Raw genomic sequence first — 18599 nt, forward strand, 5'->3', positions numbered from 1 at the left:
GAATCGAACTTAAAATTAAGTAGACATGCTTCTAGAAATTAAGTCCACTAAGTCACCAAACTTATACCATGTGCAACTTTCCAACCAATGCAAAGTTTTTCTTATAAACAAGCTAACAAATGTTGTTTACATTTTCCTTTTATGCTTCCAGATTCTTCTTCTTTTTTCTTCTTCTTCTCTCCCCTTCTCTGTGATTCCATGCAATGAAACAGTGATGAAAAACCACGTTACTCTCTTCCCTTATACCACTAGTAACAACAATTCACCCTTTTCACAATCTTCATTTCTTTTTCAATTCACGTTAAGAACAGTTCTTCCATCAAAATCTTCTTTTATTCTCAGATGCAGACTTTGAATCGTATTCAAACTCTGTTACATTTTCATTATCCGGGATTTTTGTTTATTCCTTTTATTTCATGGGTTTCGATTTCCTTTTCAATTTTTTAACAGAGTTCGGTTGTGGCTATGTTCTTCTTGGTTGCTTCTCCATCATCCTAAAATGTATCGGCATGTTTCTCATGTTCTTGTTCTGTTTCAAAGTTTTGCGTTTCGTTTGGTATTTCAAGAGTTTGTTCCGATTTCAAAACGATTTTGGAGGCATACCCAGAATTCGTTTGTGTTTGGGAAACGCGGTTTGGAAAGTTTATGGATCAAAGGTTGAACCTTTGGAAAATGCGGGTGATGATGACTCTTTGAAATTGAATTCTCCTACTAAAAATGTTAGTGATGCGAGTTCCAATAATGCTAGGGAGAAAGGGAATGTTAATTCTGAAGAGGGTTCTGAAGTGAAGGACGATACTCATGAGAGTGAAAGAGAGGTTGTTAATGAGGACGAGGTGTTCGACGTAATGGTGCTGAGAAAGTTGGTGAAGACTGAGAGGCAAAAAGCTGATGCAGCAATTGCAGAGCTTGAGAAGGAAAGAACAGCAACTGCTTCGTCGGCCGAGGAGGCAATGGCGATGATTTTGCGGCTTCAGAGGGAGAAGAGCACGGCCGAAATTCAAGCCAGTCAGTTCCAGAGAATGGCTGAGCATAAGCTGGATTATGATCAGGATGTGATTGAGTCATTGGAGTGGATGATCACACAGCATGAGTCTCAAAGGAGTTACTTGGAAGAGCAGATAGGGATTTATAGGAAGGAACTGAAGCAGCATCTGAGTGATGATGAATTAAAGCAACTTGAATTTGATATTAATAGGGATGGTTCAGGAGTTCCTTCTTCTGAAATTGAATCACAGGCCTTGTAACTTCTCAAGTTTGCTGTATAGAAAAGTTTTTACATGAGTTTTCTTCTGAACTGTTTTGGTTTCTGAATGTAAATTGTCTTTATCCATAATTAATAATGTTGAATATCATATTTGAACTTTTCTTCCCATGGTGGATTAGGCTCAACTTTCAGGACTTAAAAATCTGATTTTTGTAGGGTGGTTATTAATATGAACTATGTATGCAGTGGACATGTGGATTATTGTCTTAACTTTAGATTTAGTAGTATAATCTTGTTAAATGAATTGCACTGAAGCCAGTGACATTGCAAGGATTATTATATGCATTAGACATTAAATTAGCCTCAACATTCAAGTATGCTTGTATACTTTATTATGAGTTTTATTGTAGCAGTTAAAATTCCTGTACACAAATTTTTTTGTTTACGGGTAAGGTTGCATATATTTATCCTCCTTAAACTCTACTAAGTAAAAGTTTCATACTAGACCACCCTTTCATCCAGGCAGTTAAAATTGAAAGGGCCTTGTACCTGTAATTATGTACTGTATATGTAGTGGAGAGTTGACATTTTCTATGGGAGTTCTATGTTGTCCTTTGTTACGTTGTATTTCAACTAATGGGTTACATCATCTTCACAATGAACATTTAATAGTGGAATTCAGAGATGTGTATCTACATATCTTATTTACTTCATTCTTCACCCTGTGGAAGTTTCTTGAAGCCAAAAGTAAAAATAATCATAGACATCTCGAAACCCGGATAGTTGAACAAATGTGTGATCTCTTCATATGCTAGTGAAATTCAAATTACTATATCTTTTTCTGGATTGTCAAAATATATGGAAAGTTTGTAGCAAGAGATTTTTAGTATATAGAGTTCTTGATTTCTTTTCATCCCAAAAGGCAAAATAAATTACACCATGGCGTGTATATATATATATATATATTAGATTAACTTACTATGAGAAAGTGATGGTGTATCATTCTTCATTGGTTAAAACACTACATCAAAATTTGAAGCCACTAAATGGTTCAATGACCCAACAAACATGAGATTGATGAATTCTAATAAGCATGAATTGCACTAAGTAAAATAAAAGATAATAAATGATATTTCTTCTCAATTTTACATAAAGTCAGGAAACATTAGCTTAGCTTGTACTTTGTTGTTGATTCATTCAATGAGTTAATAAAATTGTTTGGTGAACAAAAACTCAAGTGAACTTATAGTTTTTGAGCTTTCCAAAATTCATAATTTTTTTCAATTATTCATGTGTTAATCTTACCCTCTACAATTTCACTACATTATATTAATTTTAAAAGATTAATTAAAAACTCGAACAATGCACATAGAAGTGAACATATATTAATAAAAATATATTATACTTTATTAAATAATATATTATAATTTATGTTAATAAAAATATATTATACTTTATTAAATAATAATTAATTAATATATTTTACTTAGTTCCATATTTAGTTTTGTAGTTTTGTCCAACAACTTTAATTAAATTAGGTAGCTAAATAACTACGAGTTTTTAATTGCTTTGAATTAACAATGATAAGCTACAAACTAGTATTTTGGAGCATACAAAAATCTCTTTTCATTCTTATCTTCTATAGAAGTGAACATATGTATACCATTTTGCTACTTTGCTAAGTTGTCAGATCTTATCTAAAATAAGTGTTTTCAATTTGGTTATCATTGTCATCTTTATAAAATGTAGTACGTAGTTTTATAACCTTCCTGCTAAAACTTCTTAGACGTGGCTAGAGAGTGTTCGTCATAGAGATGACAAAATTATCCATAATCCATAATTCATTCAAATCCATCCAAATTAAATATATTCATATCCATTCATTAGAGCTAATGGACTTAAATGGATATAATCCAATGAATAATATTAATAATGGATGGATTCAAATTCATCTATTATATCCAATGGATGTCCATGGATATATATATTTGGATGAATATCTAATCCATCCAAAAAACCAAAATTCAAAAATGATTTTTTTGCTTTGGAATTTCATATAATATTTAAGAAAACTAAATTCACACAAATTCATCCATGATTCTCGCTCTCACTTTTAATATTTTATTGAGTGAATTACACTAACACCCCTGACTTTTAGTGAAATTATACAAACCACCCAAGCCTATTTAAAACCTACACAAATCACCCATATTTATACATATATATTACACTGACTACCTCTGTAAGAGATATAAGTGTAATTTCTTAAACAAAAATAGTGATGGTTTAATTAAGTCAAACAAAATATGTTATATTGTGGAGACAAGTCCAAATAGTATAAACTTTATGTATATTCATTATTTTTTATTCGTTACAAGCTACATTAATAAGTCTAAGAATGTGTTTAAATTACTCTCGTCTTATATTGTAACTAACCAAAATAAAGAATAAACATCGACTCTTATACTATTTGGACTTGTCTTTACAATATATCGTATTTTGTTTGACTTAATTACATCAGTCACCATTTTTTGTTTAAGAAATTACATTTATCTATCTTACAGGGGTAGTCAGTGTAATGTATATATATAATTAGGGGGTTTGTGTAGGTTTTAAAAAGGTCTAAGAGTATTGTGTAATTTCACTAAAACTCAGGGGTGTCAGTGTAATTTACTCTTAAATTTATGTTAATTATATGACGTACAAATGTAGTTAATATTAAAATTTTATTCTTAATTACATAACATATATATAAAAATATGAGAAAAATGTGAGCACTAAGAATGCATAAGTTTTGTATACTGTCACTACATCATTCACCATTTATATTTAATCATAATTGATTATTCAAAAAATTAATCAAAATGAATAGTGGATGATGTAGTGATTATGTATAAATTTTTACACTCATAGTGCATATATATTAAATTCTATAAGTATTTTTTTAAAAATGTACACGTAGAATCATAAACATCACGTGTATGTAGAATATTGAAAAAAATTAATTTTCTATAAATGTAATTTAAAAAAATATTTAGTTGAGATAATAATTTTAAAATAATTATTTTCATCAATAATATTTTTAGTTCCAATAATAAAAATCAAATAGATTGGATGAATATCCAACTAAATCCATAAAAATAGAGTCATGAATGAATTGAATAGATTGGATTCCATTTTATATGGATGAATTGTATACTTAAAATATAGTTTAAATTAGGGGTGGTAATACGGGCCAACCCGACCTGGCTCGCCTCTGGCCCGTCAGAATATGGGCTGGCCTGACCTTTATTGTTAAAAGGGCTCAAAATGCCAGCCCGACCATATTTGGCAGGGCTAGCAGGCCGGCGGGATGACCCGTTTTGTTTTTTTAAAACACACATTAAAGCTTTTAGACAAAAATAAATTATTTAAATAATTCATAAATGTCTTTTAAAACAAAAAATCACAAACAAAAGACACAATCTCATAATAATATATTGCATTAGTACAAAACTTGTAAATTCTAAACAATAAATCACCATAGTCTTAAACTTTAGACTCATAGTTCACAATAGAGCTTATAACTCCTAAGTTTTAAAAAGTGTATAAGAATCAAAATTATTATATTACAAATCAATCACAATAAAATATATATATTACTCAATTTAATTTGAATTCGACTATATTTAAAATATAAATTGAAACCCAGTCGAATTCAATTAATTTTCCAAATGGAATCAAAATCAGTAGTTTTGTTTAAGTTTCCAATTTTCTATTTCAATTAATTAAAAGTTTAAACTTGATTCAAACACCCCTAAATGTCAATGAAACTTCACCTTATGATAACAAGTACAATAATTGGATAAGAGTGGAGATAATAGATAAGTACATAATGAGATATTAAATGTTCATTGTACAAAGAAAAAGAAGAATTATATGCTTAAGGATTCAAACATAAGTTAAAGTTGTAAAAGTTTAATCTTAATTGCAATGAGTAACATGATAGACAAATGAACTTTAATCTTAATGTTAGCCTGCCGGGCCAGCCCGGCCCTCCATGGCCCGTCTAAAAAACGGGCTTCAAAAACAGGTTGAATACGGGCTTTTGGGCTAAAATCCCTAGCCCGGCCCGCTAAAAACACCTATCCGAACGGGCTGGCCCGTCGGGCCAAGCCCATTTTGCCATCCCTAGTTTAAATGAATTTATATGGATTAATGGATGATTTTTCATCCATCCATTAGCATCCAAATTCATCCAGTTGTCACTCCTAGTTCTTCCAAGACTCATTAGGTTTAAGATTCACAAGAATGCTGACCAGTGACTAGGTAGACTAGATGGTGTCTTTGGTATTCCTCTTGAGCTATCAAATCTTGGCTAGAATGTAAATAGATAGATACATCTTAGAAAGTATGAATTAATTTTAAATGATATTTGAAATAATTGATATTAAGGATTGGAAAAATTACCTCGGTAGTGTAGTTTGACTACACTATCCCACGTTTGGGGTATGTTTCCAATTAATTACGGGATTGGTGTAGTTTTAAGAAAGTCGTGGATGACATCCACGAGTTTGGCAAACTCGTAGACCAGAGGCACGATTTCCCTAGAAAGTTGTGGATACCATCCATGATTTCCATGTAGAGTTTCTCTCTCCTCAATGAAATTGTGGATGGGGTACACGACTTCCATAGTCGTGTACCAGGTGCACAAGATTGCATGAGTCATTTAAAAAAAATACCCATTTACGAAATAATTTTTTCTTGTTATTATTTTTAATAATTTATAAAAATAATACAGTAATTGGTAATTGAATAAGGTAATTGAATATGGTAATTTTAGTAAATTTAAAATGATTTAATAAGAAAATTGGAATTGGAATAAGAATAAAATTTTATAAATTGTAGTAGGAATTTCAAAAGCATTACATTACCGGAAAATAAAATCCTAATGGCGTCTATGAGATGATGTTCCACATGCAAGTGTCTTTCTCCTTCGAGGTGGTTGGACTCTTAGTTGTTGTTGTTGCGATTGATTTTGTCTTCCACCTCTAACTAGTTGTGGTTGCTCCTCATCTTCGTCTTCATTATCGTCATCATCTTCGTTTGTTTGTGAAGGCATTGTCGGTTGATAATATTGTTGAGGGTGCTGAGAATGGAGTATTTGAAGTAGTGTCAAACATTGATGACATTCCTTGAAATTGCAAAGACGATGCCAAGTGAAAAAATGAGTAGTCACCCATTACTCCGTAACCGTCAAATCCAAAGGGATGTTGTTGTTGTTGTTGTTGTTGTTGTTGCTACTGAGGAGCAGAAGTTTGAGTGTAAGCCTGCGGATAAGTATCCGTCTGAGTTTGACTCTCATAATGTTGTTGATAGTCAAGTGCAAAAGACATTTAAAACTGTTGTGTAGGAGGAGCTTGAGAAGTAGTTGAGGAGAAAACGGTTGGAATTAGTTGAGCAAACGCTTTCATCATCTCATTGCAGTTTTGATAGACTTCATTCAATGTCTGCAACGGATTTGGAAACACATTTGTAGGAACACACCTATCCCGAATCATTTGGATAAAATTGTACTGAAAAAAATGGAAGAAATTAAAATGTTAGAATATGTGAACACAATTTAAAATAAAATATAATTACAAATGTTTTTGTTATTACCGATCCAGCTGAATATGCTCCATCTGGAAGGATGTATTTCCTTGTCATTTGTAAGTACCATTGCATATACTGCGAGTACTGGTACAAATGCTGGTTATCGGGAAAACCATTTACCACATAGTTTTCCCGGTTATTCCAAATTTGAATCCACTCGTCAGGTTTTTGAGGCCAGATGTAATTATTCTTCCCACGTAGATCCATCTTGTGTTGTTTCTCCAGGTTTTTGTGTAGGATGGGTTGTTGTAGACCAAACTGCCTCATCACCCGATCAGCAGCATGCCACACAACAAGTGCGAAGCAGATGAGTGGTACACAAGCTCTGACTACATCAGGTATAGCCCACATAGGTAATGTTCCTATATGGGGTCCACACAAACTAATATATAAACAAAGTTAGTAATTAATTAATATAAGAATAATTACAAATAATAATAAATATATTAATAATAATCAGAATTTACAGAAATTACCTGGTCAATACGAAAGCGATCCAACATTGACCATATTATTGATGTATTAATATGTTGTATTTTTTTGAAATTTGTATACCGAAATTTGAAATGTATATAATTTGAAATTTGATATTTTGAAAATATATTTATGGATTATATTTTTTAAACTTGTATTTATTGTATTAATCATGCATGAATTTGAAAATATATTTATGGATTGTATTTTTTAAACTTGTATTTATTGTATTAATCATTGCATGATTTTGAAAATATATTTATGGATTGTATTTTTTAAACTTGTATATATTATATTAATCATTGCATGATTTTGAAAATATATTTATGGATTGTATTTTTTAAACTTGTACTTATTGTATCAATCATTGCATGATTTTGAAAATATATTTATGGACTGTATTTTTTAAACTTGTACTTATTGTATTAATCATTGCATGATTTTAAAAATATATTTATGGATTGTATTTTTTTAAACTTGTATTTATTGTATTAAATATTACAAATTATAACATTACAAAATTTATTACAGAAAAGTGTAATATTACATCACTTAGTTTTGCCTTGAACTTTGTCCGACTTTAATACTTCTAAAAGGACATTTTTTCCTATTGTGTCCTTCACTCCTACACCACCCACATTTTTTAATTTGTTGGGATTGAGAATCATTAATTTCATTGTATATACGTGTAGTTTTTGGTCTTCCAGTACGGTTCCTACGCATAAGGGGATTAGGAATGAACGTTGGACCTAAATAAGGAGGCCAATATTCTTCCTTTGCAATGAGTTGAAACTCATGTCCATAAACCTTCTGCAAGTTCTCTAACTTATAAATTGGTGATATAAAATGTACGTAGTCTAAGTTCAATGATGCAAAAGTAGCAATAACATTAGAACATGACAATTTAAGTGATTGAAATTCCTCACAATCACACCAATTTTTGATTAATCTAACTGTGTATACTCTTGAGTGTCGACTACCACCGGTGCTAGCAACTTCTACCTTCGAGACTCCTGATTTCTGCGAAAAATTTCGTACAATTTGACATGTAGCTTTTCGGTTATTTTCATTAATCACATTACTCAATTCTTCGCAGTAAACATGCCCCACCTTTATCATGTTAGTTGCTTCATTTCTATGGTGTACAAACCATGAGTTAAGTCTATGATATGGTGCTCTAACAAGTGCAGTAATTGACAAGACTCTTGCTCCTTTGAGAACCGCATTCACACATTCTGCCAAATTCGTCGTCATATGGTCGTACCGTCTCCCATCATCATATGATTGCGTCCATTTTTCTTTTGGGATTTTATCTAACCACGCTGCTGCCCTCGAGTTTTTTGGGTGCAATACAACAAGCATTCGCTCGAATCGAGAGCGCATCAATTCATAGCCTACAACAAGTTCATTATTATTCACATAATTCTAATATAGAAACAATTTGACATAAATGATATTCATTTCAACATTTACCCATTTCAATGACTTTTTCTTTCAAATCATTATCTCGGAACTCCTTGTTGAAATTGCTAGCAACATGACGAATGCATACAGATTGAGCATCACACCATTGTGGGAGCCCAGCACGTAGTGCACCCAACAAACCTGTACCCCTATATGATATTAAATATTTGGTAGTGAGGTATCATATGTCCGAAGATTGTAGAAAAACCATTCACATGCTTCTTTGGTCTCTCCTTCTACAATGACAAATGCTACTGGAAATATACGTCTATTACCATCTTGTGAACTAGCTATTAACAAAGTTCCAGTATATTTTTCAGTCAAAAATGTGTCATCAACTTGAAGGATTGGTTTGCAAAAACCAAATCCTTCAATGCATGGCTTGAAAGCCCAAAAAACCTATCAATAATTAAAGTATTATGTTCCTCATGGTTAGATGCTGAATATCTTACAATTGTACCTGGTGCATAATATTGAACAACATTCAACCAACGAGGTAACTCCTTGTATGATCTCTCCCAATCACCATAAATTTGGGACATTGCTATTTGTTTAACAGTCCAAGCCCTCCTATATGTCACCGTATAACCAAAACGAATTACCACTTCTTTAACTAATGCTTTAATTTGTATATCAGGATCTTCTGATACTAGTTGAACAATGCAGTTTATGATGAAAGATGAGTTCAACGTCGTGTGATCTTGAGAAATATTAGTGGATACACAAGTGTGTCTTCCACTAATTTTTATAATCTCTCAAATATCACGCTTCACACTTTTCGATGCCCGAAGTCTCCATTCACACCCAACACCATGATATTTACATTTTGCAACATATCTATCTGGCCAAGACTCATCCACATGGTAATCAACAGAATTTCTAATATGAAATTGTTTTACAGCATTTATTGTTGCTTCCTTTGATTCAAATTGCATACCAACACAAAGATCATTATCTATATCAATACTTATGTGAGTACTTCTATATGGAAAATCTTGTCCAGATTGATAATCAATGTTAACGAAAAAAGATGAAAGAGTATCATATGTTATGCTAACTGGTTCAGTAGTGGTAATCTGAACATCATCATCGTCATAGTCACAAAGTTCAATGTCCTCCTCATCACTAAAATCACTAACAATATCTCTAATAATTTCCATCTACATATAACATACAGTAAAATATAAACAAACATATTTACATTTAACTATAAAATAAATGAACTGAAAAAATATAAAGCATTTTTAGTTACCTTAAATAGTCACAATTCTTCAATTAGAAATTAACCTACAGATTTTTCATCATATAGTTTCTTCCTTCAGTGTGATTTTTACAGTCAGAGTGAGGGGTATATATATTACTTGAAAGTCATGGATCCAAGATACGACTTGGATCTTGTGTACATGGACCACGACATTGCATGGAACTCGTGGACCTGGTCCACAACATTGCCATGAAACTCGTGTCCCAGGTCCACGACTTACAGGGACCTAACACGGTGTAAGAGAATCGTGGATGGGGTCCACGATTTTGCTGGGAAGTCGTGGATATGGTCCACGACTTTAGTGAAATCGTGCATGGTGTCCACGAGATCCACTTAAAACTACATCAAACCTGTAAATAATTCAAAACATACACTAAATGTGGGATAGTGTAGTCAAACTACACTACCCACGTAAATTTTCCATTAAGGACCCTTTATTGAGGCTTTAATAAAAAGTTATTTAGCAAAAACTTATTTGGTTACATTCTATTTTTAACAACACATATTTAACAATGTGTGAACGTGGAAAGTTGTTAATTGATAGTTGAACGTAAATCAACAATACTCGACAAAAAAGTTCTATTAAATTTGTATGGGTTTCCGGTGAAAAATATTCACTAAAATGATCCAGAGAAGAAAACAAGAGGAAAAATAGAAGGAAAAAAAATAAAAAATGAAATGATTTTTAATTGTTTGGTTTGAAAGAAAAATGAAGGAAAATGAATGAAGTGAAAGGATTAAATGCTTTGATATACTTAACATATTTTCATTTGATGATATAAATATATTTTTGGTACACTAATTTACTTTTGTAAGTACTAAAATTTAAATAATGAAACTTATAATTTCAGTTCAAGAAAGAAAATGAAAGGAAAATGTATCTTGAAAGAAAAAATAAAAGTAATAAAGATGAGATAATTTATATTTATTTTGTTTGAAATAAAAAGGAAGAGAAATGAGTAGAATGAAAGAAATTAGATATCTCAAATGACATATTTATTCTCATTACACATGGTATAAAAATATTTAATATACATTCAATCACATTCATTTATTACATTTATTCATTTGGTCCGTTAGATTTAAGATTTTTTTTCCCTTTCATCATTTATTACACTTACTCATTTGGTCCGTTAGATTTAAGAAAATAAATGACTGATATTAAGTGTAATTAATGTAACTTAACTTGGGTGTAAACAAATATCTCCTTATATAAGAGATATTCATTTACACCAAAGTTAAGTTATATTAGTTACGCTCAATCTTAACCATTCATTTTCTAAACCCAACGGATTAAATGGATAAATGCAATAAATAGATGTTAGATTTAAGAAAATAAATCTAACGTTATTTTTTTCTTAACCATTCATTTTTAAGAAAATAAATGACTGATATTAAGTGTAATTAATGTAACTTAACTTGGGTGTAAACAAATATCTCCTTATATAGGAGATATTCATTTACACCAAAGTTAAGTTATAGTAGTTACACTCAATCTTAACTATTCATTTTCTTAAATCCAACGGACTAAATGGGTAAAACTTAACAGTTATTTAAGATTTATTTTTATCTTTCTCATCATTTATTTCACTCATCAATTTGGTTCGTTGGATTTAAGAAAATAAATGATTGAAATTGATTATAACTTAACTTGAGCGTAAATGAATATTCTATCCTCATACCAAAGGACAATATATATAAAAAAGTGAGAATTCTAACATTTTTAACTCAAACCACATTTCAGCCGCAAATAAAATTTTCATTTTTATTTGAGTCTCACATATTATTTTATAATTTATTATAACTCCGCATGAAATAAGAATATTTTGTTCCCACAATGACAAACATCATTCATATTTTTATTTGGGTCGTACAACATCTACATTTTTCTCATAATATCTACCTCTTTCATTATTTTTGTTTGGATAAGAACAACAAACAATTATTCTTATATAAGAACAAAAATAGAAAATAAAAATAAAACAGTAAAAATATTCTTATTTTATTAAAAATAACCTCAAAAAACAGACTAGAAACATGTTACTTTATAAAAATCCAAAGTGCCCAAAACCCATTGATATGCAAATATGACATTATATTTTTCTCCACATCCTTACACCTCGATAACCAAAAAGTGCCTAACAACAATTAAGGATAAGAAGACTCCTGATGAGTCAGCCAGTAAATAAAAACAATATTTTGAATGATTATGATATTTTTATATTATAAGGAATTATTATAGAACTTAACATATATATACCGTGAGTTTGTAAATATTTATGCACAATAGTATAAAGTTATACTTAAAAAGTTTAAAATTTATGCATTGTATTTTTTTTATTGTATTAATGCATAATTCATTATTGATTCATATTATCTTATATTTATTTAGATTAAAAGTGAATAATAATTAAGATATGATTATATGAATATATAAATTTGGTGACAAAAAAACACTCATATTATTGAATCAACAATATACTTTTTTCTTCAGAATTATATGGATATGGATGCCTACCGATTGATTCGTCCATTTCCTTCTTTTTATAGACACATTGATACACGCACCACTGTATTGTAAAACACGATCATTGGAGGATTCTTAACTCTATTCAACAACAACAAAAAACACTGATTCCAACGAGGATGTTACAGCTATCTGTTCAAAGAGGTGACCAACTATCTCCACCAATTACTAATCCATTTTTCTATCAATATTTTGAATTTGGATTCTGATTATCGATTTTTGAATTGTGTCTCAGTGAAGAAGTTCAATTCTCTGATGCCTCAGATCTATGCTTTGGGAACTTCCCATTTCTCAACAGCTGCGGACCCATCTTCCATTAAGCTTAATCCTCCGGTAATTGGAAATTTTGCTTTATGGGTATCTCTTAATCGCCTCTGTAGTATGAAAAAATCGAAGCTTTATTGCTGAAGGTTTATTTTGTAATTTGGAATAGTTTCATCTCGGTTTGTTTGTCATTTGAACTTGTTGGTGCAGTGGGAGGAATTAGTTAGGACTAGTTGGCCAAATTGAATGAGTAAAAGGTTGTCCTTCTGGCTTTACTTAATCTACATTGATCTAGTGATGAGTTGAAGAGTGATTCTAAATTTTATTAAAAAGTGATTTTGGTTGTATAACTTTTATGTAGATTAGAAGCTGTTTTGCATTTGTAGTTAGAGCCCAACTAAACATACAGTTAATGTCAGAAGTGATTTTTTGATACTTTTTGGTGTGAAAAAGGCTTAAACAAACGGCCTTATTAGCTTCAATTCTGATTATTGTTTTTCTTACCAATGATCATGAAATTGCCTACTTTTGTTTCCTTTAGATCATAAACAGTTGTTAAGGTATTATATTATTTGCTTTAGTCTCTAGGTCCCATATGTAACTTCATAGGAAATTTCAGACTGGAACTTGACAATAAGTCAGAATAGGATTTTACATAATCCAATATATGTTATTATTGTAGACTCAACCATTAAGATGAGTGCCTTTGCCATTAATGAGATTTGTAGTTTTACATCTCATCCCCTTTTCTTTTAATTGTTTTCCATCAGAGAGTTCCAAATCTTATTGGAGGGAGTTTTGTTGACTCAAAAGCAGCAACTTTCATCGATGTTATAAACCCTGTAAGTATAATTTTTATGTTTTATTATGACTTTAAGTGATATCTCTTTTTTAAGATTTTGAGAAATGCAATTTCTAATATTTTTATGATCTGATCATAGGCAACCCAAGAAGTTGTTTCACAAGTTCCCTTGACTACAGATGATGAATTTAAATCTGCTGTATCATCAGCAAAGAAGGCATTCTCATCATGGCGCAATACTCCAATTACGACACGCCAACGTGTGATGTTGAAGTTCCAGGAGCTTATACGCAGAGATATGGTAAGCATTGTAGAATTTTCTAAGACTCTGTCACATCGATTCATGATCATAGAGACACCCATGCCTGCTAGCATGCTTAATGTTAAAACTTTTTATCATTTCACTTCTTTGTAATTGTTTTAGGATAAACTTGCCCGGAATGTGACCACAGAACAAGGAAAGACATTAAAGGATGCACAAGGAGATGTATTTCGTGGTTTAGGTTGGTCTTTCTAATATATTGCTTATGATTTGGTTATAAGATAATGATAGACCTCATAATTTTTTATGATGGAGTTCTCTGAATATTTCGAGTTATTTCATGCAGAGGTGGTGGAACATGCTTGTGGGATGGCAACTCTACAAATGGGAGAGTATGTTTCTAATGTATCACATGGAATTGATACTTTCAGCATTAGAGAACCACTTGGTGTTTGTGCTGGTATTTGTCCTTTCAATTTTCCCGCAATGATTCCCTTATGGGTAAGCTGTCTTCTAATTTTTGGCTGCTTTTCCGTCTATCTAATTTATTTCGCCTTTTAATTTTTTGGGTGCACCTATATTTCTGCCTATGTTTCTTATTCACACGTATAATTACGCAGAAACATTTAGCCACAATTACTTTGTCCTTGTCTCTATCCATATTTTTTTTATTTCTCATTGGATGTAATATTGCTAATGTTCTATCGGTAATGATAACAAATTCCAAATGTCTATGATCTGTCTGCAGATGTTCCCAGTGGCTGTTACTTGTGGTAACACCTTTATTCTAAAGCCATCAGAGAAAGACCCTGGTAATGTCTTTTACTTATTTTGCTGTCTACGAATAATAGTGTTATCTGAAATCCGTTGGTTTTTCCAGGTTGTTCCTTATTGCTTGCAGAATTGGCACTGGAGGCTGGTTTACCTGAAGGTGTCTTAAATATAGTTCACGGAACTCATGTATGTCATTACCCATTTTCTGTTAGATTTTTGTTCTTCATCTGTTAATTTATGATACTTGCGTAGTAAATATTCATTAGCACCATTTGGTGTTTTTCATCATGATATATTCATGTTTTAAATCTGAATGTAGCTTATAATATTGTACCACACCAATGATAGTCGATACTAAAAATTATGATTTTATTCATGATAAAACATGTATTCCACTGGCAACAGCTCGTCACATTACTGTGTCAATTGCTTTTCTTACTGATTCATGTTCTTTCTTCTTAATGAATTGGTAACAGGATATTGTGAATGCTATCTGCGATGACGACGACATCAGAGCTGTATCTTTTGTTGGTTCAAATGTTGTAAGTCATCTAATAATTGTATTTTTCCAGTTCAGGGATTTTACGTGATTCCTCATTTGTTACCCCAAACTAAATGTTTTTGGCCAAAGGCACATGTTACATGTAAGACAATTGAATCATTTTTTCCGTTTGACTGTGGTTAGATAGAAAGATATAGACAAGAGAGCTGTGACGTAAACTGCAAAAATATCTCGAATAGCAGTCCCCCGTTATATTATTATACATGTGCTTATTCCATGTTCGTTTTTTGTCTTAAAGGCTGGAATGCACATATATTCAAGAGCATCAGCTAAAGGAAAACGTGTTCAGGTAGGTGCTCTTACTTTATTCCCCCCCTTAGTAAAATTGTGGCTTATACACATGCAATTATAGGAAGTTGGCATATAATAAATTGTTGTTTTCAGTCCAATATGGGGGCCAAAAATCATGCAATTGTCATGCCAGATGCAAATGTTGATGCTACTCTAAATGCTTTAATTGCTGCTGGTTTTGGTGCTGCTGGACAAAGGTGCATGGCTCTCAGCACCGTTGTTTTTGTTGGAGGCTCACAGTCATGGTATCATACTCTACTCTGTTTTGTTTTGCGTTTATTATTACTACATCTTTAGTAGCATCTTCCACTTACGCAATTTGAAGCTCCTTCTCCAGATGTATTTGACTGTTCCCAAATGATCTAGATATATTTAGTTTGCCAAACTGAATCATCACTCTTCCTTTACTAAGATATAATTGGACTTCTCTGTTTAATTTTTGCATCATTCCATCATGTCAATAATCAATCTTAGTATCTTCCAATCCTTTTTTATAATTCTGAAGTTTATGAAAAAAAAAACTATAATGCTACTTGAAAAACTTAAAATAATAGCATCATTTGCAATATTTGTCCAGGGAAAACAAACTTATTGAGCGTGCCAAAGCTCTTAAAGTTAACGCTGGAATTGAACCTGATACAGATCTTGGTCCAGTCATCAGCAAACAGGTTTGTTTGTACTTCTGTATTTACTCTTTCCTCATCATCACTTTGAGATAAAAAAACTCAATAGTAATTCCTGCATTTATTAATATCCTTGTTGCACAGGCAAAAGAGCGAATACATAGCTTAGTTCAATCTGGTGTTGAAGATGGTGCCAGACTACTGCTTGACGGAAGAAATATAGTGGTATCCCTTATCGTTACTGATTTTTTCAAATGCTCTGATTGGATATGTTATATAGTGTGCTCTGCCTTATACAAAATTGAAATAAAAAGAAAACCATATAGGGGATAGTGAAACATTTTGTTGTATTAATGTACCCAAAAACACTTCATTGCATATAATTTCTTTCAGTAGGTAACTAAGCTCATTTGCTGGTCAACCAATCAAATACCAATAGGAGAAATAGAACCTTTTCTACAAGAAACTATTGGTGGGTCCTGACACAGCACAATAAAATTTAAAAGTAAGAAAGATAAAGTAAATGGACAGTTATTTTTATCATGCTTCAAGTTAGTATTGGTTGGACCATGGATGATGTGATGATCCAGGACCAGCTAATAATTTCCTATATATATCTCCATTTTATAAACTTGTGAAAGTCCCGTTTATCACACTTGGTACCAAATATGATGCCAAAGTGCCTCAGCTCACTAATACGTGGTTTGGCTTATCTTTGAGCTTGTGATTTCTATTACATTTTTGGTGCATAAATGTATTGACAAGATAGAACTGTCCTTTGCTTTTCCATGTAGTTGCTCTTTCCTTTTTTCCCTCATTGTCTTTTGTGCCGTATTGTAAACGAAAATTGAAGAATGCTTATCCATTCCCATGTGCATGGCAAGTAGGTCCCAGGATATGAGTCTGGCAATTTTGTTGGCCCAACCATTTTATCAAATGTCACTGCCACCATGGAGTGTTACAAGGTATTTTCTTACTAATCTCCAGTCTCAGTTTCTATGAAAAGAATTCCCTCAAAAAATAGACTTGAAGTTTCGATGTTTCCTAATAAACTTGACTTCTGTAACATGGCCTGTCCAGGATGAAATATTTGGCCCAGTTCTTCTCTTCATGGAGGTGTGTTTGTTTGTCTCATCCTTAGTATCTTTTTGCTTATGGGGAATTATCAAAAATATAATTCTTGCTAAAATATTTCCTGATTAGAAACAAAGAACTTCTCAACTGATTAATGATTTTCGAAGAGTGGTTAATCATAACCACTTGAGTGGTTGATTTTCCCTTACTTCATTAGTCTTTTGTTTTTCACTTCGGCTAATACCAGGATATATGCTAATACAGTGTTTTTATGTCCTTGTTTAACTTCAGGCTGATAGCTTGGAAGAGGCTATAAACATTATCAACAATAACAAGTATTTATTAACAACTCCTTGTTGCTATTGCCTTTAGTTAGACTGTTACACATTTCTTACTCTGATTTTCCGAACAGGTATGGAAATGGCGCTTCTATATTCACTACATCTGGTGTTGCTGCGAGGAAATTTCAGACCGAGATTGAGGCTGGGCAGGTAATGACACCTAAGTGGCGTGTTCTGTGCCTTGGCTCTTGCAAGTACATTAACAATGCTGATTAATTTCAACCAGTATCTGCATTTTTTATACTAATGGGTCATGCCTTCTTGTCACTGCATTTGGATCAGGTTGGCATCAACGTTCCAATTCCAGTTCCTTTGCCCTTTTTCTCATTTACTGGCAACAAGGCGTCGTTCGCAGGCGATCTCAATTTCTACGGTAGTGTTTTCTCTTTCAGCTGGATCTTCTGCACTTACTTATCACATAGGCGTTATGTTTCTGATATGCTTTCTTGAATTACAGGCAAGGCAGGGGTTAACTTTTTTACACATATCAAAACCGTAACCCAGCAATGGAAGGATTCAGCTGGTGATAGCAAGATTAACATGGCTATGCCAACTTCCCAAAAATCTTCATAGCCATATTAAACTTACTTCTTTTCTCAAACCTTTGTAAGCTTTGAATAAAATCAATGTGAAGGTCTATCCAATGTTATGATGCATTTCCCCTCTAGTTTTCTACTTCTCCTCTCTGGTTTATTAATAACAATATTCATTCACTAAAAATTTCATCAGTGTAATAAAAAAACAGATAAAATCATATCAGTTGTTTGAGCTGAAAGATAAAAGATAAAAGTCCAAATTGAATCCATAGAGAAGTCAAATCAAATTTATGTCTCAGGAAAGGAAGAGTGATGAGTAGATGCTCCTAAGGAAGTAGTAAATAAACACAAATCAAAACATAATAGAGTAAAGCAATTACAATAGCTCTATATTTGCATCTGGTGTGACCACATAATTTTGGAGGCCACATTCTTGGAAACAATAGTTTATCATGTGCACAACTTCCTATACATTTTTTGGGTGACAATTTTCTATAATT

General features: G+C 32.0%; 2 protein-coding genes across 2 annotated transcripts; both read left to right on the forward strand.

Annotated features, from left to right (window-relative positions):
• LOC109332335 (myosin-binding protein 3-like) lies at window positions 1-1575 on the forward strand. The gene has a single exon (XM_019567282.1). The coding sequence runs from the start codon at window positions 417-419 to the stop codon at window positions 1245-1247; it is 831 nt and encodes a 276-aa protein (XP_019422827.1). The 5' UTR covers window positions 1-416; the 3' UTR covers window positions 1248-1575.
• On the forward strand, window positions 12590-18244 carry LOC109333067 (methylmalonate-semialdehyde dehydrogenase [acylating], mitochondrial-like). Its single transcript, XM_019568319.1, has 19 exons — window positions 12590-12714; window positions 12806-12903; window positions 13605-13676; window positions 13776-13937; window positions 14061-14139; window positions 14245-14399; window positions 14647-14710; window positions 14779-14858; window positions 15149-15214; window positions 15473-15523; window positions 15619-15770; window positions 16103-16193; window positions 16293-16373; window positions 17036-17113; window positions 17229-17264; window positions 17514-17557; window positions 17635-17713; window positions 17846-17936; window positions 18021-18244. Exons 1-19 carry the CDS (start codon window positions 12690-12692, stop codon window positions 18134-18136), a joined length of 1620 nt encoding a protein of 539 aa, XP_019423864.1. The 5' UTR covers window positions 12590-12689; the 3' UTR covers window positions 18137-18244.

Source organism: Lupinus angustifolius, chromosome LG18 (genome assembly GCF_001865875.1).
Source record: "Lupinus angustifolius cultivar Tanjil chromosome LG18, LupAngTanjil_v1.0, whole genome shotgun sequence".
Taxonomy (NCBI): domain Eukaryota; kingdom Viridiplantae; phylum Streptophyta; class Magnoliopsida; order Fabales; family Fabaceae; genus Lupinus; species Lupinus angustifolius.